This window comes from Camelus ferus, chromosome 8 (assembly GCF_009834535.1).
Source record: "Camelus ferus isolate YT-003-E chromosome 8, BCGSAC_Cfer_1.0, whole genome shotgun sequence".
In the NCBI taxonomy this organism is placed as follows: domain Eukaryota; kingdom Metazoa; phylum Chordata; class Mammalia; order Artiodactyla; family Camelidae; genus Camelus; species Camelus ferus.
In genome coordinates, this window is record NC_045703.1 from 63,659,647 (window position 1) to 63,682,569 (window position 22,923).

The 22,923-nt window shown below is 45.9% G+C and overlaps 1 protein-coding gene across 7 annotated transcripts in view; it reads left to right on the forward strand.

The window, feature by feature from the left end:
• Nucleotides 1–22,923, forward strand: part of TIAM2 (TIAM Rac1 associated GEF 2) — a 211,995-nt gene that overhangs the window by 97,852 nt on the left and 91,220 nt on the right. For 6 of the 7 annotated variants that reach the window (XM_032485226.1, XM_032485232.1, XM_032485225.1 and 3 more), the window contains 3 exons: nt 10,669–10,792; nt 12,162–13,319; nt 17,327–17,762. In XM_032485226.1, the coding sequence (XP_032341117.1) occupies nt 12,168–13,319; nt 17,327–17,762 (1,588 nt within the window). In that variant the 5' untranslated portion in view covers nt 10,669–10,792; nt 12,162–12,167. The remainder of the gene's footprint in view (nt 1–10,668; nt 10,793–12,161; nt 13,320–17,326; nt 17,763–22,923) is intronic. The other variant, XM_032485231.1, reaches the window with a different exon arrangement.

Here is a 22,923-nt window from a genome sequence, read left to right on the forward strand (position 1 = left end):
ATTGTAGGCAGACACAGTGATAAGTAACATGCTAAGGAGTGCCTTGCTAGAGTTGGTGCCCTTTTGTCCTCATGCCTTTCCGTACGTGTATAGTATTAGTTCTTCTTAGATGTTTTTCTGGAGTTTCTTTAATAGTTGAAGGTCCATGCTCAAGGGCCGGTGCCCTCTCTGGTGCGTGAGCAGGCGTGGGAGGAAGCCTCCTTCCCCTTTGGCTACTGAAGGACAGCACTAGAGTTCCCCTCTCTCCTGCGGCAGCAAATTCTCTCCAGTCATTTCCCTTCACAAGCTGGGATTTCTCCCAAAGACAGACACACAGACAGACACACACGTACATACACATCCCCCAGTCCTTATTTTTTGGGGGATTCCTAGCTACCATCTGATTTTCTGTTCTTTATAGTGAAACTCCTTGACGAGCTATCTCTCTTTGCCATCTTCAGTTTCATTGACCTCATCCTCAAACGCACTCCAATTTCCAGCCTTCTCCATCTGGACTCTGCTCTGGTCGAGTTCACTGACAGCCTCCCCAGCTCTGTTCTCAGCCGTTGGTATTTGAACCATCAGAAGCATTTGGTACTTGCTCCTGGTCTCCTCCCTGAAAAGCCCCTTCCTCGTGGACTTCAGGGCAGCATATCCTTTGGTTTCCTGTTCACTTGATTGACTGACCACCCCTTCTGTTTCCCCTGATTTTCTGACCTCTTCGCATTGCAGTGCCCCGGGGCTGCTTGGGCCTCTGGTCGTCCCTTTGTTTACTTATTCCCTCGGGGAACTCATCCAGTGTATGTTTTTGTTTTAAATTTTATTTATTTTTATTTATTTTATTTTTTTGTCAGTGGAGGTACTGGGGAGTGAACATGCTAAGCACACGCTCTAACACTGAGCTCTCTCCTCCCCACCACAGTGTATGAAGATTGTGGGGTCATCCTTGGCCTGTCACCACTCGCTCCTATCCACCTGGGACTCCTGTTGGCTCTCCCTTCCCTTGTTCTGGACTCAGACCACTCCCTACCCATCCCACCTGAGTCCAGCCCACAGCGCCTCTCACCTGAAACACCCTCCCAGCCCAGCAGGCCCTGGCCCCCACCTTGCTGCTCACAGGGCAGCCACGGGGGTGCTTTTGAAATATGCCTGCAGTGACGAGCCCTCTCTGTTCACCCCCCTCTGATCATGGCTTTCAACCTCAGTGTCACAGCCAGTGTCCTTGAAGTCCCTTCGGGCTGCACCCTCTGGCTCCTTGTCCCCTCTCTGACCCCCTCAGCTGCCCCGGCCTCCTGCCTGTCCACCTCTTAGGGTGTCTGCACTTCCCACCTTCTGTTTCGAATGTTCTTTCCCGGGAATCCACATGGTCTCCCCTCTTGCAAGTCCTTGCTTAAATGTGACCTGTCAATGAGGCCTTCTTTATCCTCTTTCTAAACTTAAAGCCCCCTCCCTCCCCCCTCATTGCCTTTCCCCCCTTGCCCTTTATTTATATTTTTTGCAAAAGTACTTATCTTCTAATACATAATTTATTTCCTTTCTTTGTTTACTGTGCAGTCTCCCCACTCTAATATAAGCTCCATGACTGGGAGTTTTTGGGTCAGGGGAGGTCTATTTATTGGTATATTCTGGGGCCTAGAATAGTTCCCGTGCAGACTGGTTGCTCAGTGAACATTTATTGCATTATTCTGTGGAAATGTGTCCTGCTCAGGCTATCTGATGTTGTGGCCAAAGTGACCTAATGTAAATGCTAAATATTCTTGAACTCCTACATTTTATCCTGTGGTATGTGTTTCTTTATTATGGAAGCAGTGTTTGAATTGCTTAGCCTTAGATGAAACTGAAACTTGAGGACGATTCCCCTCGGTTATTCTGTGGTTTTCAGTCCCCGCCGCCGATACACACACTTGGTCTTGGCCATCACCGCGTCCCAGCCCCACAGCCTTCAGGAGGCTATGTTCTGAGTTATAACTGATACTTAGAATAATGAGCATGCAGCTTCAACTTTCAAGAGAACAAAATTCTCATTTGTGCAATGTTCTTTGTAAGGCAGTAGAACAGAAGAGCTGCATTTTAATGTTGAAGTTCCTTAGGTAACTCACAATTTTGGTTTTTCATTTCGTTCTCGTGTCCCATCCCCAGCTGTGGATGTCTTTGCTCCCTGGAGAAAGGGCTGCCTCTACGGAAAGGGATTTATGAAAGGGGCATGGATCACAGCCATCCTTCTAAACGAGGAGTCTGAAAGCTAAATTATACTTTTTTTTTGAAAGATACGGAATATTTTCAGATTCAGAAAGTACAGAAAAACATTAAAATTATATTGATGTGATGCATATGTTAAAAAAAATTAAATCCAGGTTGGATGCTGACCTTTGCCCCTTAGTGATCTTGGTCAAATTATTTAATCCCTGGAGGCTAATATTCCCTTTCCTGTAAAACAGGGATGATTATGGAAGCTGTCAGGGCTCTTGTGCCGGGTAACCCTGGCACACAGCAGCTCAGGATGTGTTAAACGCTTCCCCCTCCATCTGCTGCTCCCACTTGAGGTTTCGAAAGTTTTAAATTCCTATAAATTATGAAATTTAAACTATACGTACTAACACTATTCATTTTTTTCCTTCAAGTTTCTGTGAAGTTACTAGCTAAAATCTTATCAGGTTTGTTATGAATAATAAATGATTTATGGAAAAGTCCAGCAGTGATTGGTTTAATTTTAGCTGCAGGTCCAAGAACAACTTACATTGTGGCTTTAAGACATAGACTTACAGAAATGAATGCTGAAATCGGGCTGCCAGCCGAGCTGGAGTAGAATAGTTAGACGTTTATGAGGGCGAGGAAAGTCCTATTTAAATGAGGGGAAAAAATGTGTGGTTTAAAGCTGTTCATTTTTCAACTTAAATGGAACAGTGTATAATGAGGAGATACCTTGCCAAGAATAACCGGGTACAATGACCATGGTATATTTTGGTCACAGAGTATGACTGAGGTTGAGGGGTGTGATGCTTGCTTCTGATTTACTGGAGCACATGCCTTACAGACAGGGCTCCAAGTCAGGGAGAAGCCGTGTGGTTATATCCTGGGATTCCAGTGCGTGATCTTCTGTTTCAGTTTTGGTGTGAAACTTGGGAGGTACATGCCCGTGTCTGAATTCGCTTGTTATGGAATGGCTCATGTTCCTAAAAGTTAAAAAAGCGAGTTTATTTAGAGTCACATGGACAGTTTTGAATCTCATGTCCTTCAAAGTTACAAGAAAGGGTTGTTCAAAAGTTGTGCTAACCATTTTGAATCTTGTGAATCTTTGGTTCTGGCAGTCACCAAAGCTGTCCAAGGTGAACAGAGACCAAGATGTTGGCCAAATTGTGGATGAGACTTGAAGTATACTTGGGAGAAAATGCAGAGTAGGGGAGGAGGAGGCTATAGCTCAGTGGTAAAGTATGTGCTTAGCATGCGCAAGGTCCTGGGTTCAATCCCCAGTACCTCCATTAAATGAATAAGTAAATAAACTTAATTGCACACCCCCCCCCCCGCCAAAAAAAATCACAGAGTGGAATTCAACATCTGATGTTAAAAAAAAAATCTGTGCTACTGGATGAAAGTGTATGAGATACATTTTGACAATTTCTGAAAGAAAAAGAAGACAGAAGTTTTATCTTTACACAGATCCTTTTATTTTAGACTATGTTAATTCTATAATTTTTATTGAAAAGATGATTTAAAAAAATATCCTTGAATATTTGCAGTTTCTGTGATGGCTCAGCTGTAGCTGGGCTGCTCAGCTCACTGACGTTCCAGAAACATACCAGTAATATTTGTGGGAGGGTTGGTCCCGCCACCTTGCCCATAAACTCACTGCTGTTAAAGTTGTGAACTCACCTATTGGTTCCACTAATGTTTCATGATAATAAGTGCTCCCCCTTCCACCGCCAGCTGATAAGCCCCTTGGGGGAAGGGATCAGATCATACATCGCTGTTGTTTCTTTCCTGGTGCCCAGCACACAGGTGGGCATATGAGAGGGTCTGCAAAAATTCATATTGAGTTGGTGAGTGGGACTCTTATTTCACTTCAGTTCCCCAAGTTTCTGCCAACACTAAGAACATTTTCTTCTCTGGCCTGGTGATGCTTTCCACTCTAATCTTTGAGCTGTTGCTTACTGTGGACACCTTCCCAGATAGTGTCCCGGTGTCCCTAGGAGATGGTTTGCACTGTGTTGCTCCTGGGGACGGTGGGGGAGGGTGTGAGGGTGATGGCTGTGACTGTCAGTCTCCTGCATCCCGCCTCCCCCGCTTCCCTCTTCCTCCTCGTCCCTCTCAGTGTTGTCCTCGACACTTGTGCTCAGCCCCTGCTCCCTTGTCCCCTTTCCTGAACAAGCTGGGGGCTTCCCCCTTCCGTTTCATTCGCTTGTTGATTCAACCACTTACAGATTCAGCAAGTGGTTTTGGAGCACCCGGGTCTGCAGACGCACCATTTCCTGTGCCTTGGCCTGTCCTCTCTTTCTCTAGCAGGCTCCCACGCATCCTCAAGGCTCAGTTCTGCGGCTACCTTTATGGGGTCATTTTTAATTTTCATAGGAAGAATTTGAATGTCCAGTGAAAGTTCCTCTTCTATGGTAGACTGCAGAAGGGTGAGGACCCCGGGCCTGACGTGTGGGGCCCAGATCTGCTTGGTGGTGATGGGGAGTCCTTTGCTCTCACTCTTCTTATCTCCAGAGAAAGTGCTTGCCTGGGGCAGTGATTTTTTGAATGTTTCGAGATTCTCTAGACTTCGGTTGTCCCTTGGTCTTGTTAAAATAGATGTACCGTTCTGACGAAACTGCCATGTGTGGGTCAATTGGCCATTGTTTTCAAGCTCTTTTCTTGAACCGTTACTCGAGAAGACAGAATTTTACCTCTCAACCCAGTTTACAGGCAAACATACGAGCACACAGACAAAAATGTAGTGTCATAAAACAATTTTTACCCTAACTGGGATGCAGTCCTCTATTTTCCATTTTATTATATTCTCTGCTGCTTTTCTTTTCTTTCTTTTCCTCTTCTCTTCCATTCTATTCATTTAAAAATACTGGTATCAAGTCATTAAATGAATTTCATGACCTAACAATGGGCCATGAACCCATAGTTGGACACACACTTCTGTAAGCAGTGCTGCAGATGTTAAAATGTTTATAAAAACAGGTGTGAGTGCCGAGACCCGACTTGCGAGAAATTGGCTTAGGAAGGTGATGAACTGTGCAGAAAGCTGGGCTATTGTCTCCGTGGAATTTATTGCTTTTCCCCTGGTGAATACCAGCCGTGCCTGCCAAGGGAGAGGGCCTGTTCCTTGCTGCAGATTGGTTTGTCCATTCATCTGTTAATATGCATTTGGAAGGAGTCCTGCTGAATTGAAATAGACCCAATGGGGCCCCACAATGGATGCTTGGCTTTTGAGGCCCTTAGCGGCAGCCTGCTTTCTGCCCACTTCATTTGTAAGGATTACTCTCCCTAAGCACTATTCCTATGGAGACCAGATGTTCCTTTCCCCTGCCGCTTTATACAGATTGCGTCCAGGCTTTCTTATGATGAGCAACGAGCTCCTTCAAGTTGTGGCTTTCATGCCTTCGGAGTGCCGTTCATCGACACGAGACGAGACAAGCAAGTTGGGGCAGTATTTATAGAGTTTGTTAGTAAGTTGGGATCCTTGCCAGAGCTTGAATGATTTTGTTATAGATTTTTAGGCATATTTGTTCTTGTATTTGAGTGTTTTTAATGAGGTAAGCAGTAAGACTTTAAGGCCGTCTTGGCACTAATGACATATGGGTCAAATACTCATTTGTTGTAGGGACTGTCCTGTGTGCTTATAAGACGTTTAGCAGCATTTCTGAGCTCTGTCCACTAGGCGCCAGTAGCCCAGTTGTGACAACTTGAAACTGCTTCTAGATACTGCCAAATATCCCCGGGGGGCCAAGATCGCCTTGTTTGAGAATAACCGTGTTAAGGTCATGCCAGTTGGTCAGTGAGCACTTAGGTTGTTTTCTTACATTTTCTAACATGATTATCTAATAATACAAACACAAGGCTTGTGTCATTGTTTTTGTTGATATTTGACATGTCTGACAAATTAGAGTTTTATGTGTTGTAATTATTTGTGGAATTGATCAAAATCAGACAAGTGCTGGCAGTAGAACTGGAAAAATTCCAAATGTATGTGTGTGTGTATATATATATATATATAAAACATATGTAATAATGTACTTAATTAATAGTTAATAAAGTATATGGGACAGCAGACTATTATAATAAGATCTGATACTCATAGAACACCAAATTAAATTGATAGCTAAGAATTAATAATAGTACTGTATATGTGTGCTGCATTTCAGTTTTTTATTTGGTTTCACATATCTTTCCACACTCGATACTCAATCTATGAAGTAGGTAGGACAGATATTTTTATCTCTCAAGTTGCAAACAGAGAAAATGAGATTCAGAAAGCATAAGTAATTTGACCTTAGACTCACATGCTATTTAAGAGATGGAAGCAGGTCTCAAACCCAAGTTCTGTGACACAAACCAGACCAGGATTCTGAGATTTGTCTCCAACAGTGATTGAAGCGCCCCACAGCCACCCACCCCTAAATAAAGGGAACCAAGGAGATATTGTTAGTGGTGAATGGTTAGGCCTTTTCTTAACCTTTTTCCCCCCAGCTCTTATCAGTATCTGAAATGTTTGCCTCTTCCAACGATGAGACTCCTATTTCAGTATAAAAATCTTTCTGAAATGATGTGAGAAGCCTTGTTGCTATCTCATGGTTGATAGAACTTGAGCCACCCTTCCCTGCCTTGCCCAGCCATAAATCTGGCTTTTGTGCAGTGTCCCCATGCCCCTGGTCTGCTCACCATCACCATTCAGCCCCCACCCTGCTCACAGCACCATCTGGTCAACTGGGGTTGCCTCTCAGTTCCCTGGTGTCACTCCATCTGGGCAGCCGGCGCAGGCAGAGACAAAGCAGAGTGGGAGGGTTTTACTTTACTTTGCTATAAACTCTAGGCTTCACGGAAGAGGAGGCTTTGGCAGTCTGACCCGCCAGTCCAAGGCAAAGGAAGAAAAGGTAAATCTTGATGTTTTCTTCTAAAAGCTGCCTTGCTGTGGGATTCAGTAGGTCACAGCGGCTGCCGAGATTGTGATGACGTATTTGTGAAATTCCTCCACACTGCTGGACGTTTCTGGGGTGGTCATGAATGCAATTTAAAAAAAGAAAAAAAAACCCCTTCCATTCTTGTTTGTGATTTTAGCTTAAAGAGCTACATAGCACATTCATAAGATGGGGGATTGGAAGGGAATGTAGAAAATGAAAGACAAAGATTGTTTTTATGTTTGAGACAGTGATCAGTGTTTTAAAATTCCAACATTTTATTATAATTATCCAATGAATAAATAATTGTAAAAAAAAGTGTATACCCAGCATAGCGTATTTGTAAAGTACACACAGTCTTGGCACCATTTCATTTATTCCAGAGTGACTTCACATAAATTATCTCTTGGTCAGCTGTGGACCTCACTGCATGTTAGCTGTGTACCTGATACATACTACTGCAGGTTAGGGTACCCAGTGTGCCTTTTTTTTTTTTTTTTTTTTTTCCTGCTGGAGGCTTTTCACTTTTTCTCTCTTTTTTTTTTTTAAGTTCACAGGAAATCTGTCATTTTGATATTTTCAGCCTGCTTTCTATCAGTTAAAGTTTTAAACTTGAATTGCAGAAAATCTGTACTATTTATTCTATTGCTTTCAGACAAAAATCACAGCTGAAGCATAATAGGTAAGTATCTATTCAATTTGCCAAACTCCTCAGGGACAATTCTAAAGCTTCCCTCAGAGATTTACCCTATGCTGTCAATAAATTCCTCATAAATACTGGATAAATTCTCCCTGCTACAGTTTCAGGCTGTTTTCCCTCTGCAGGATTGACTAGAGATGTTGAACAGCTGTCAGCATCACCCGCATGGCAGGACACACATTGATCCTACCTTTTGGCTTTTCTCTAGGCAGTGCTGTGTTAATTACTGAGATGTTTCTGCGTGGGTTTATACATCAGTTTTTCAGCCAGACCCCGTTGAGGATGATTCTCACTCTAAGTTTGTGCTCAGATCATCCTTCTAACGTGTGAAGTTGCTTACATTCAATTCAACAGGTGTTTGTTAAATGCTGCTGTGAGCCGCAGACCTGCAGGCCTTCGTGGACAGTGCCTGGGAAAGACAGGGTCCAGGGCTATGTGTTCTGAAATAGAACATGAAATTTACAATTAAGCTATTTAACGTCTAAAGGAGTAAGACAAGTTGAGGTTACAGTCTGCTTCTGGGGCATGAGCTTCTAACCTGGAGCCATTAAAGAAAAAGTTTTTTTCAATTATTATTTTTTTAAATAGAGGTGGGGGGATTGAACCCAGGACCTCTTGCGTGCTGAGCATTCATTCTACCACTGACTTATATGCCTCCCCTTTAACCTGCAGCCATTTTGCACCTTTGAATCCCCACCTCCGTGTGTCTTTAAGAGAGGGGCTAATACAGTGGGCCCCTCTCTCATGGGCAACTTTGTGCTGCTGGGCTGGGGGCTTGAGCCAGTGCTGTGTGTGCTCATCTTGGGCCCATGACCCTTGCATCAGAAGGGCCTGACAAAGAGGGGCGGCTGCTGAGGGAGCCACCCAGGAGCCTCCCACCTACGGATCATCATCGGACCTTGGTCTTGATGAAGGTAAACAAACGCAAGGCTTGTCCCATCAGCTCACTGTGTGATGTCTCAGCGGCAGCAGCCCAGGGCCTCTCTGGCCATTTTTAGTTCCTACATTATAAAGCGTAGCCAAGAAAAAACTGACAACTCAGGTTTCTAACTTTCAAAAATCTCTGAGGTTCTTGTGGTCCAGCTCACATGTCAGAGATGTCAGGGAGCCACTTTTTAGTGGCAGCTCAACCAGTGGCTATTCTGTCTTTATGACGTTTGGGAGAACTGGCCATGGAAAGGTGTGGTCAGTAACTAGTAGGCCTTGTGAATTAGGTGCTGGCCTCAGTCGAGCTGTTAGATCTTCTGCTGATGCCTAAGTGGGAAATCTTTTTGACTTTTTTTTCTCAATTGAAAATGTATGTGTGTGGATCATCCTAGATCAACTTGTGTTTTTTGGCCTTACTGGAGATACTTAAGCGCTTAGGTGGTGGCAGGGCTTCATTAACTCTTAAAGCCACTATCGAACCCTCCAAAGAAGCTATACAAGTGGCTAATAAGCCATAAAAAGATGCTCAACATCATTAATCATCAGGGAAATGCAAATCAAACCCCACAATAAGATATCATCTCACAGTGTAGGATGGCCACTATTTAAAAAAAACAAACTGAAAATCACAAATGCTGGTGAAGATGTAGAGAAATTGAAACCTTGGGTACTTTTGATGGGAATGTAAAATGGTGCAGCTGCTATGGAAAACAGGATGGTGGCTCCTCAAAAAATCAAAAAATAGGATAACTGTATGATCCAACAATTCCACTTACATTTACCCAAAGGAATTGAAAGCAAGAGTCTCTAAGAGATATTTGTATACCTTGTAGCAGCAATTTTTCACAATAGCCAAGAGGTGGAAAGCAGTCTTGAAGTGTCTATTTACAGATTAATGGATAAACAAAATGTGTATACATACAGTGGAATATTATCCAGTCATGAAAAGGAAGGGCATTCTGACACCTGCTACAAGACAGATGAGCCTTGAAGACATTATGCTAAGTGAAATAAAACCAGTCACAAATGACAAATACTGTACAATTCCGCTTATGTGATGTACTTAGAGTAGTCACATTCATCAAGACAGAAAATAGAATGGTTTTACCAGGAGCTGGGGAAATGGGGGAGTTATTATTTAATAAGAATAGAGATTTAGTTTTGCAAGATGACAAGCTTTCTAGAGATGGATTATGTAACAGTGTGAGCATGCTTCACACCACTACCTTTTCGCTTTACAGTGGCTCAGGTGGTAAATTTTATGTTATGTGTATTGTATTTATTTTTTATTTTTAAAGAGGGGAAAAGTCACTATTGAACCCTCACACCTCTGCTCCCTGTGTCGGCAGAGAAAATAAAGGTGTTGTGTCCGGCAGTGAGCCCAGGTGGCAGCCTCCCCCCTAGCCCATCCCCTTCCCCTCAAAAGTGGGCCTCCTGCCTCTACTCGTGCGGCGGGGCCCAAACAGGTGCTGGAGAAAACCTATGGGGTTTTCTCATCTATGGGGTCAGCTATATAGCACAAGGTATTTGAGCCAAGGACCGTTTCCCTGTGACTCTACATTTGGGGCTTTGTTCTGCTGCTTTGTCAAACAGGGAACAATGACCTGTTCTTGCTGTGTCAGGATGATGCTCCTGTGATCTTGTCAGGGCGGCGGGTCTGAGAGTTGTGTTCCTAGTGGTGGTGACAGATGAGCCCTGACTCTCAGCCACCCTTTCACCTGCTCTCTCCTGAAACAAAGGCATGCATTTGACGGCAGGCAGACCGTGTGGATGGAGTTAGAGGCCTTTGCAAGGTTGGGTGAACAGTTCTGGCCTCTTTTCCATTTTCCAAACCACCCTGATGAATCCTGGAGCTCACAGGCATTTATTTTGTCTGGGATTCTGGACAACCATGTTTCTGCAGATAATTTACATTAAAGCTTTGCGTTTACTTACTTTGACCGAGTTTTCTCATAGTTCTGGTTTTCAGGATCGTTTCGTGGACTCACTGCCCGCTCCTGTTCACCATGCTGCCTTGCCCCCAGGACCCCGTCAAGTCGAGTGACCATTGACCTCCCCCAGGGCACCAACCAGATTGCAGGTAAATCCGGCTTATGTGAGCTGTGGTTCACGTCCAGTTGTACAACTGGGATTTAGGTGGTTAGTAAAGTTTAACTATTTGTCCCTGTTATTTGAGTCATTTTTTTTTCTTTTTATATTCTTTTTGTTGTTGTTGTTTGGATTTGGAGGAGGGGGTGATCAGGTTTATTTATTTACTCATTTTAAATGGAGGTACTGGGGATTGAACCCAGGACCTCACGTATGCTAAGCATGCACTCTACCACTGAGCTCCGACACCAACCCCCCACCCCCAGGGTTGTTTGTGTCTTTAACTGTGCTTTATAACTGCCACCAAAGGAATGTCAGCCCACTTGACTTGTTTTGTGGCTGTACATTCTTAGGCAGAAAAGAATTAAAATGACAAACCTACTAAATATATTTGGAAACATATCTGGAGCTATCACCTTCAACTTGCCTCAAACAATGATCTCCTGGTTTTAATGAAAGCCTGAGGGGGGAAGGCTTGGATCAAGGTTCACCTTGAATTTGGCTTAGCTAATAGACTCATTGAGCAAATTGTGGTTTTAAAGGGAATTGAAAGAATCTAACCTTTTTTTTTTTTCAGATACCCACATTCTAACAAGTCAGCTTCAAACTTTTTTCTCTCATCATGCGCTAAAGTGAGGACCCTTAATGACTTCAGGAAAGCTCTAGAGATTAGTTTAATTAAAATGTTTTTCTGTCCCAAAGGAGAGCTTTTATTTTCCCCTTCCCCCTCTTTTTAATCTGTGCCTAGTTTTTGAGAACTTCCAGTCCTTGTCCTCTGAGGTGTTCGTACTCTGTGGGATGCACGAAAGTTCTAACACAGTGTGGTACCTGGAGTCATGTTATTACAAATGGGGTGGTTTTTCATCAATAATCACTTATATTGGGGTGCAGTATTAGCTTTTTCTGATAGATTATGTATAATGAAAATATATCTCTCTGGTCACTGGAAAATCAGTGTATTTTGGAGTGACAGAGTAAAGATACTTTTCCCTCATTTTTCATTTCAAGAATCATTGGTTTAAAACCTCCCCATACTAAGCTTTTAAGAGGTCTCTGTCTTAAGCTGATTCTTACGCCTGTTCAGTTTCTGAATTAACACCCTATAATAAATTATGTGCTTGAAATCACTGGCATGGAGCGTGCAGTGCTGTCTGTCTGGCTGCTGACCTGCGGCAGCAGAGCCAATGCAGTGAGTCACTCCTGTCTCTGCTTCTCTGAGTTGTGTCAGGCCCCCAGAGAAGTTGCTTGGTTTCCTTGTCATGTGAAGAACTCTTTTTTTCTTTTTTTAAATAAGAAAGTTCTGGTATAATGGAATATAATTTAGATCGTGACTCTCACTGATGCCACTGTTCTTAATTTAGGTTACAATGGGGAACTCCGAGAGTCAGTACACCCTTCAAGGATCAAAAAATCATAGCAATACTATTACTGGTGCTAAGCAAAAGCCTTGCTCCCTGAAAATCCGTGGCCTTCATGCAAAAGATGACAAGTCCTTGCACGCATGGGGTCACGGAAGCAGCGGAACCGGTTACAAGTCCAGGTCCCTGGCCCGAAGCTGCCTCTCTCGTTTTAAGAGCAATCAGCCTTATGCCTTCCCACTGGGTGGACCCACGTGCAAAGTGTCCAAAGGCAGCGCCTACTCCAAGCACAGGACGAGCGCCCCGGGAACGGATTTCCAGGGCGGCGACGCTGCTTTCTCCCTCGAGAACGGCTTCCACTATGTTGGGCGCGCACCGGCGGGTAACCACGCGGCCCCCAGGGACTGCAACGGGCACCTCCTCAACTGCTACGGCCGGCCCGAGAGCGCGGCGTCCACGCCGCCCGGCGAGGACCGCAGGAGCCCCCGGGTGCTCATCAAGACGCTGGGCAAGCTGGACGGCTGCCTGCGGGTGGAGTTCCACAGCGGCGGCGCGCACGGCGCGGGGCCCGCGGGGGCCTCGGGCGGCCCGGTGCAGCTGCTGCGCTACTCGGCCGGCTCCCCGCCCAGCCCCGGCGCCTCGCCCGCCGCCTCGCGCCCGCGCTCCAGCAAGGGCAGCTCGCTGAGCTCCGAGTCGTCCTGGTACGACTCGCCCTGGGGCCCCGCCTGCGAGGCCAGCGAGGCCGAGGGCTCCTTCGCGGCGCCCGGCACCCCTGAGCCTGAGCCCGAGCCCGGCCTCCACGCCGGCTTCCCGCCCAGGGATGCCCCCAAGCCTTTCAGCCAAAGCGCCTCCCTCTCGTCCCTCCGGGAACCCTACCCGGACGCCACCCTGGGGAGCCTGGCCCCCTCGGCCCTGCGGCTCTCCGATGACTTCGTGGGCGCACGCAGCAGCCTCAGCGCCCGCGTCTCCTTCGCTTCCGACATGGACGTGCCGGCGCGGGTGGAGCGTGGGGAGCCCGGGCAGTTCGCGTCCTTCACCCTCCCCTGCCGCAAGTCCAGGGCTCTGGGCGAGGAGCCTTCCAAGAAGGACACGCTGAAAGCCAGGATGCGCCGCATCAGCGACTGGACGGGAAGCCTCTCCAGAAAGAAAAGGAGACTCCAGGTGAGCAAAGCTGGGGGCGCAAGGAGAGAGGCCCTTGGCTTTCCTGTCTGAAAAATGGGAGTTAGCCAAAGCTACTGCCGAGCGTGGTCCCGAGGCTTAAGCGAAGAGTTTAGCCTTGGCACATCTTGTTTGCAGGTGTTTGTAGGGGTGTGTGTGTGTGTGTGTGTGTGTGTGTGTGTGTGTGTGTGTGTGTGTGTGTGTGTGTGTGTGTTTTACCCTTTTGCTTAGATGTGCACTTTCATCCTTAACCCTCCACTTCAGTCTCTCCCATTCAGCGCAGTCTCGCCTCCTGGACTCTGGTATGAACTCCACAGGCCTCATCCCAAGACCTGGCCAAACTGTTCTTAGCAAGGACAGCAGCGTTGGAGAGACTTCCGCAATGAACTGGTTAACTGAGAATTTTGCTAGAGCTCATTCTTAAAGCCTAAACAGAAAGGGAGAGAGATGGTTGTCACTTTGCAATGCGCAGTCTTTCTGAGTTTGATATTATCCTTTGGGGAAATTAAAAATTTCTATTGATGAGTTAGTACATGACGCATCTATGTATTTAATCTCACCACCTCCTCGTGGACTGCTAACAGTTTTGAAAACATCTTGACCTAAGTACTTGTAATAGCAAAACTATGATAATGTTGATAAAATGTAGTTTTTTTTTTGATATTTATGCCACTTCCATCGGCCATGCCCTTGGTTTTCTTTCACAAGTGAACGTGAAGATGAGGTTTGGATCCTTAAAAATGTAGTCAGTGCATAGAAGCAGAGTTGGTGACAGTATAATTTAGTAAGATACCAAACACCGGTTCTCTTACACACAGACTTTTGTACATCAGCAGAGAAAAGGCTCAGAAAGTCTTCCCATGATGGATAGATGTATTTGTTCTGACTTTAAAAAAAAAAAAGTGATGTAAAAAAAGCAACCCTTTCTTTATAGGGCTTCAACCACTCTGGGGAGTTAGAGCCTGAAAGCAGATTAATCAGCAAAAAAACTTACACAGCTGAAAAAGATTATCACACTATTCAAAGATGGGGAAGGGGGAGAGGACACACGTGCAGGAGAGCAGTACGCGTTTGACGCTGGTAAACTTTGTGTTAATGCAGCCATGCAGAGACCTGTGAGGCCTTGCTTCTGTCCTGGGTAAACTTTCTGTTCTGTCAGTTAGGGTGGGCTAGGTTCTGCTGAAGTAACACAAAGCCCTCAGTTCTCTGAGGTTCAGCACAAAGTACGTGTCTCCCTGACGCTGCGGCTCTGGTCTGCATCGTTCCTCCCCAGGACCTCAGGTCCGCTGAGCAGTTACCATCCAGGACACCTCGGGCCTCCGTGGCAGAGGGAGAAAGAGCCCTGTGTTGGCTTTTGAGGCTCCCACTCACAAGTGACACATTTCACTTTGCGTTGCATTTATTGGCCAAAGCGAGTCATGTGGCCACGCCTGACTCCAAGGGAGGGAGGGCGTCGGAATGATCCTGCCCTGTACCCTGGGGGAGGGCCGGGTCTGTCTGAGAGGCAGCCTGACCGCGTCTGCTGCGTCGGACAGGAGAGTCAGGACACCCAGACCCTGGCTTTCTGCCCCTCTTAATTTTAGGCCCTCACTGCCCAGCCAGGGCTGCACAGTCACAGGGAAATTCTGCAGAAGAAGAATAGTGGCCCTTGCTGTGAAATGAAGGAAAATGGCCCGTGGAGAATGACACAGTGTGTCATTGGTGCTTTTTCCTAGAAAGTGAGGAATGGTGGCTAGTTTTCCTTTAGCTCCCAAGGAATTTAGTGACCGCTCTTGAGTTCCTCTCTGCTCGCTGCCCTAGTGCTCTTGTCCTTGGGTTAAGTTATCCATCGTTCATGATTATCTGTTGGGGGAGGAACTGAAAATCTGACTTCTTCATGTTCATGTATAACAGGGATCTTAGTTTCACACCCTTAACACAGTGATCAGGACTGTTTAGGGGCCGGCCTGCCTGCCTGCCTGCCTTCCTTCTTTCCTTCCTTCCTTCCTTCTTTCCTTCCTTCCATCCTTCCATTAGCCTGAAAATTAGGCACTAGCTATCAGGATCCTAGATAGAAAGCTTTCTAAATTTATTAAAGACTGGGAAAGTTCACATCTGTGTATAAGAATCAGTTATAAATGCTAAAATGCTATCTTTGCCCATTTCTCAAGGAGGAAGATTTGCTCTGCTTTGCCGTGGTTGAACATTTAAAAGTTAGCACTCCATCTTAAGTCTCCCTCTTAGGAGAAACAGTGTCAAGAGTGCTGATTGGTTATATTTAAATTTGACACTTGATGACTTTCTCTGGCAGGACTCTGCTTGCTCCAAAGCACCCCATTATAGCTCTTGCTGGGCATCAGAGGCAGTCCCGGGCGTGCTGGCGCTGCGTCAGAGAGTCATATACATAGCTGAAGTAATGTCAATAAATACTAGCTAAATGTGAGGTATCTCTTCACCTCCTAGGAGCTTTTGAAGAACAACAAAATGACAGTTGAGAAAAAAAACCAACAACAATCTTAGACTATTTTGAAAGTTTCCTGTCTAAGTGACTCACCGCAGCTGGCTAATTTGCTCTGTTCTTGCATAAGTATCAGTGTATAAATAAATCTGACTATGGGCCATAGTGTAAACATAGCAGGAAATAATATTTGCATTAGTAACAGCTATGTTTGGGGTTCAACCCCATTGTTTATGTAGCCCCTGGGTATTTGGAAGTGCTTGTCTGTTGATGATTTTCCTAGGAAAGATAGCAAGCAATTGCTGCTTGATTTCTGGATGACATTTCTGAAAAGAAAACCCCTGTGCACAGTGGAGTATTCAAAATAAGGTCTTTAGTCAGTGGTCCTTGAACAGTTTTCCCTCCTTTTTATTTTAATGGATAAGGAAATATAGTTGAAAACCAACTAGCTGCTCAGTAGATGAGTGTGTTAGTGTCTCTCTGCAGACACTTTCTGCTGAGAAATTTACTTACTGTTATTGACCAGTGGCTGGCCTCTGTGAAATTGTTTTCTTGAATGACCACTAGTCTAGGTGTTAGAGGAAACCTTTGTGTTTTCAGCGCTATGCATGAATTCCCTTCAGGGTAGGTTGTCCTATAGGGAATGGTGGTTATCAGATGAATACTAATTTTATTTAGCAATGCCCATGGCTGATTTTGTGTGGGAATAAATAGTAAAGTTAAGAATCATGCTGTGGTATTCCTAGTTCAAATAAAAGAATGTGAATGAATAAATTGTATATTCGTTTCATGAAAGAATTTCCAAATTAAGTAAAAACATTAGTTATGAAATCAAAGCTACAGTTACTAGCCACGATCCTTTGTGGATAAGGAACCCCAGGTGCATGGTTTTTACTCTAAAGAGGGAAAATAGACCTGGGCAGGGGATGAGATGTTGGAGACTGTTCACTGTAGGGAGAAGAAGAAGAGTTTATATATGACAACACCCCCCTTGACCCTGGAATTAGTGATCTTCTAATTTAGCTTCAAAATGATCCAGAAGGAAAACAGCCTGCAAGAACCTGAATTCTTTCCCGGGAGGTACTGATTCACAATTAGCAAAGAAGCATCAGTGCAGAAATCTTCACTAGTGTGTTCTGAATGTACTAGTTCACTTTTTGATGCTAAGTGGAGGTTAGATTAAGGATAGTTAGGGGTATTTGGTTTACATTTTGGGGGGATAATTGGGTTTTTATTTATCTATTTATCTATTTTAATGGCAGCACTGGGGATTGATCCCAGGACCTCATGTACCCCAAGCATGTGCTCTACCACTGAGCTGTCCCCCTTACCCACTTTTGTTTATGTTTTTAAGCATCAACTCCACTGGCTATAAATTAGGTTGAGCAATACTGTTTCTGTAGTTCTTTCTGGTATGGAGACTTGATGATTAAAGATGCGTTTTTTGTTAAAAAGAATCTTGCTTTGCAGCATCGTTATTAGTAAGCCGCTGCGTTGCCCGCGTGCCGCGTCAGGGAAGGGGTGCTCTGGCTACACCTGACTTCTGACGGGTCATCATCTGCATTGCCCACAGGAGCCGAGGTCCAAGGAGGGCAGTGATTACTTTGACAGCCGCTCGGAGGGGCTGAACGCGGACACGCAGGGGCCCTCCCTGGCGCCTGCGTCCCTGTGGTCAGGGGGCTCGGCTCAGATGCTATCCCACAGAAGCGAATCTGCTCACGCGGTTGGCAGCGACCCCCTGCAGCAGAACATCTATGAGAACTTCATGCGGGAGCTGGAGATGAGCAGGACCAACACCGAGAACCTCGAAACGTCTACAGAGACCGCCGAGTCCAGCAGCGAGTCGTTCAGCTCCTTGGAGCAGCTGGATCTGCTCTTTGAGAAGGAGCAAGGGGTGGTCCGCAAGGCCGGGTGGCTCTTCTTCAAACCCCTCCTCACTCTGCAGAAGGAGAGGAAGCTCGAGCTGGTGGCGCGGAGGAAGTGGAAGCAGTACTGGGTGACCCTTAAAGGTAAGCGTGTTACCAACACCCGGAGGGCGCCTGGAGGCGTTTGTTCCACTGTCCTCTCTCCCGGGACATGCCAGTGAGTCCAGGCCGGACTTGAGCTAATGTGAAGGCATCGAATCCAGAATCTACCAGCCTGCTTTCCTGCAAATACTCTCTCAAACCCGTATGATACGGCTCACCTAACATTTAGATCTAGGCTTCATTCTAATGAGTAATGATTGAATTTAATAACTATTGCCTGTTACTCTGTAGGTATTTCTATACCATTCTTTAATACTTTTCCTGCACTGGGGTCGGGGGAGATGCTTCTGTTACAGACTGGATCTTGTAAAGACTGGGTGGATATAAGGTGCCACAGAACAGGTGGCTTAAACAATAGAAGCTGATTTTCCCACAATTCTGGAGGCTGGAAGTTCAAAGTCAGGGTGTAGGCAAGGCTGTTTTCTCCCGAGCCCTCTCTCCTTGGCTTGTAGATGGCCCGGCACATAAGTGACTAAGTGTAGTTTAGTTATTTGGAATATAGACCATGAATTCTGCATGTGTTCAGAACTGCAGCGAGGCATCCTCCCCACCTTGTACAGCTGAGAATTTCATCTGCATGAATCGGTCTGTGTCAGCTCACCTTTGTGAATTAAGACGGACTAATCGTCATCACAGACAAATGCCTCTTTTTTATTTTGATGTAAAGGAAACAGGAGTAGGCATTTGCTTTGCTAAGATGATAAAACTTTGTCACCAGCGTTGCCATTTAAAAATGATGATCTCCTGCTCACTGTCGATGGGTAAATTATTTGACGGGATCTCAGTGTCCTGAGGAAGCACGAGGCTCTGAGTCAACACTGTGTTGATTTACACAGGTGCGAGCAGAGCAGCCCACAGCCTCTGGTGTTTCTGCACAGCTGTCCTGTGACTCTTTGTCAGAGGAACCAAGCGTGGGGGGCAAAGTCAGCCACCCTTCCTTCTCACGGGAGAAAGCAGAAACACTGCACACAGTGTGTGTGGAAGGCCCAGGGCCATCTGCAGTGTCCCCCCACCCCGCCCTCCCAATTTAGAAACTGGGAGTCTTGGGGAGCTGGCGTCCTTTCATAGCTATCCAGAAGCCCCTCTGGGAAGGCATCTCATCTCTAAGCAACACCTTTCCCTGGAGGGTTTATAAAACCCAAGAGTCCGCATCCCACACAGACGCACACCTCTTTTCTGGATTTGGTTCCTTGTGGTACCTTGTGGCCAAGGAAGGCAAAGGATTTAGGCGTACTGGGGGGACGGGTTCTTCTACTGGATGACGGAAGAGGTCTGGAAAGTTGGAATGATGGGTTGAATCTAGCAAGATAAGACTTTGAAGGGATAAGTGATGCTGTAAAACTTAATAATCAAATCCCTCCTCAGGTACAGGATAGCGAAGTTTGGCTGCAAAGTACTACAAGTGAAAAAGGTTTGGGACTTTGATTTGCAGGCCATTGAGAATGAGTTTCCAATGTGATGAGGCTAAAAGAAAAGTAATTGAAAGAGTGCTCGTGGTCGTTAGAGACGCAGCTGCATCACTCCCTCCCGCCTCTGCCTGGGTCAGAGTTGGCCCTTTCTCTCCTTGAGGGGGATGATACTGCAGGAAACTTGTTCCTAAACGAGACAGTGAGTCTTGAAAAGGTTCCAGCCGAACCTCTCTAGCTGGAGAGGAGAGTGAAAGTGCCCCCTCGGGAGTGGGGTCTGGAATTGTTGGTGGATCACAGCCTGAAGCTGCGTCCTATTTACATGGTGTTTAGAATGGCTGCACGCTACTCTGTGATGTGTCCTGCATTTTTTAACATAGAATTTGTTTATTAAAATTGATGCTTTGGGAAAGTTGTTCCCTTCCTGTCTTATGGCTTTGAAAACCCTCAATGTACACCACATGTGGTGGGGGCTGGGGATGAAGGGGGCGTGTGTGTGTCCACAACCAGCTTGAGAAGCAGGGCCATGGGTGACAACAAAGGCATCTAGAGCCATGCCTTATGGAGGGTGGCTTAAGGATCAGCAATGTTTAATAATTTATGGAGGAATAAGAACTGGGGTGAGAGAAACTGTAACAGTCTTATAGAAGAGACACTGAATTTATTCTGGTTCACCAGAGGCTGGGACAGGACTAACAGTTGGAAGACAAGCTGATTCTGAATTAATGTAAAAAATACAACAGAAAAAAAACAAACCCACTGCCTTCCTGAGTTCCCTGCTGCTGGAGACGTTTGTGGAACACCAGGTTGTTGGAGGTTTCCTAGGGGAGGTCCAGGCAGGTGTCACTCAAGGTTGGAAGAGGACATGTCCGGGACCCTGTCTTCCCTCCTGGAAGCCACCCCAGGAGCTCCTGGCTGCTGGCTTCAGGGATGGCTCTGACTTGTCTTTGCAGTCCTGCGTGTGGCCTTGCTTGCAAACACTTGGAGACCCGTGGAAAAGGGTGCTTTGTAGGTGTAAGTGTTATTAAGCTCCCAGCCCTTTGTTTTCTGTGCAGCCAAGGAAAGGCATAAGATAAGATGTTTTTTTCCCCAGCGTAAGCTTTTCCATGTGGTTTTCTACACCTCTTTTCTCTGGGAATTCATTATGTTGAGTTCAACTTTCTTGGCTTAGAATATCCACATTGCAGTATTTGGACTTAACTATGTGGCTTAATCTTACTTAAAAACATATATGTGTATATATAGACACACATGTGCATTTAAGCAGAATTTTAAAATTACCCTTGAAGTATCTATGTGAATAAAGTGGAAACAGTGCTCTTCAGAGAGAGCAGCCAGCCCGCAGCAAAGCAGCTGGTTACCTGCCTGCCCTGACTGTGTAGGTATGCTAAGGGCACAGATGCTGTTTTGGGGTTTGGAGGATGTAATAAATTTTTAACAAGGGTAATTCAGCTTTCCATCTGTCTTTTCCAATGAGTGGATTTTCATGCGGTTCACAGGGGACTTCCTGGGCAGAGTAGGTGGCAAGGACGTTGAAGGTTTCCCTCAGGACACACGGCAGGTGACCGATGTCTGGAGAGGGGTTCATACAGGAACTTTGGATGCTGGTCATTCTGCCCGTCACAGGGGAGGAGGGATGAGTGTGGACTGAGTGGGTGTCAATGAAAAGGTGGACTTTGGAGAGATCAAGACTAATTTCTCTCCCTTCACTTTCTGCTCAGAGCGCCTCTCCTCTTCTTATGCTTCCTCGCTGTTCTAATCTGCCTTCTCTTCCTACTTCCACCATCAACCCTCCAGGCCAACGCTGGCTCCTGGCAGGGGCGGGGCAGGACTGACAGCCACAGCACTTGGGGGGGCGCAGGAGACACCACTGACAGGGGCAGCCTCTTTCCACCAGCCTCCCCGCCCCCGCATCAGAGCATCAGCGCCGCAGATTAAGTTGAACTCGATGTAAGAGATTTACGGTGGATTTCCTGTTCTCTCAACTGGATGGCAACCAAATTCGGCATATTGTTTTACTTCCTGGCCCGGCTCTAAAATGAAATGTCCTGTTTTGGTGTCACGCTTCCATGAGGAGCGCTGCATTCTGCTGTAGGTGGGGTGGCAGGGTTGGCAGCATCTTGGCATCTGCTCAAGACTGTGTTCATTTCCTCTAGATGTAATGATTCAAATGCTGGCCACTGGGAGCTCGGTGTTAGGGGAACTGGGAAGTCAACATCAGCCTCTCGGAAAGAATTCGAACTTGGGTGGAGCTGATGTTGCTCGGTGACCTTTACCCTGTCCTCGGTCCCCAGGTCGTGGCACATCACACACATGCAGCAGTCGCATCAGAAGGGCCTTCCTGCTGGAAAGATTGGTGTCCTGTTTCTAAGTGCATCAGTGGTTGGAAGAAGGGACGGGCTCAGACCTGCCGCAGCAGCTCTGTCCCCTGCCCTCTTGTTCTTTCCCTTGTTCTAAGAGGCTCACAGCCTCTGAGTTTGGATGAGTTCTGTTTGTGGGAGGGGAGATGGCTCAGTGCCTCTCGAGACCTTGAAGTACCATGGAGGGAGGAAGCGCTTCCCTGGGGATGCTGTTTCTGGGGGCAGAGCTGGGGTCCTGCGTGTTTCCCCTGGCTTCTGTGCTACGCCGGGTTCCATTGTATCACCTTATTTGTCCACATGAAGAGCTGTTTTTAAAGGAGGAAATGAAACTGGTAAGAGTGAGACAGTTTTCAAAACATTTAAACTTTTGTGAATGAAGGTTCATAACACAGTAGTGTAAAGCAGTCATGAGGGGACCCCGTTCAGCTACAGTGCAGGTGACAGTGGGCTGGGGCTTCCTTCACAGTCGATGTAAAAGTGTTTGCGAAGCAAGGGACGTGAGCCTATAGAGATGGTGACCGCATGATTCATCAGCACACGAGAAGTGCTCAAAAACCTTTATTGGTTGACGGTTTTAAGGGATAGTCAACAAGTGAACATACTTGTGAGCTTTTAGAATTTGCTTAAAAATCACATCTAATTAGAAGACATTCCAATCGAATATTCAAAGTAGAACCTTAATAACATCTACCTACAAGACTTGATTAGCTTATTAAGGGAAAGCCATGTACTTGCAAGCAAGCATCTTTTAGCAGCATTTTAGGATAATATTTTGCAATTCAGGGATATTTAGTTACCGTTTCCTCTCTTAAGTTCCCTAGGTGAACTCAGTTTCTTGTTACCACGCATTGTAAGTATAGAAGCTCCCTTAGTTAATGAATGTGGGATTTTCTTCTGCCTCCAACATTCAGATTTCCTGAATAATGTGGTGTTGGGGTTAAGGAGGACGGCTCTGTGGCCAGAGTGCCTGCATTCAGATCCTTGCTGCACTGAGGTCCAGCTATGGGACCTGCGTAGTAGTGTAATGCCTCAAGCTTTCCATCTGTAAAATGGGATTAATAACTTTGCCTGCCTTCCAGGGCTGCTTTGGGGACCAGATGAGTTTCTGCCACAGACTGAGCAACAATGGATGTTTGCTATTGTTATTACTGGTATTATATTTGTAAAAAAAAATCTCATTTTCATTTGAGTTGATGCATACACAACTAGGCATATTTTGGATACGAGAATTTCCTTTTGTATTAAACAATCTCATTCAGTTTTTTCCTTCCTTCCTTCCTTCCTTCCTCCCTTCTCCCTCTCTTTCTCTCCCTTCCTTCCCCTCACCCCCCTTCGTCTCCTGGGTAGATCCTCAGGACATGGGACAGGGACACCGTT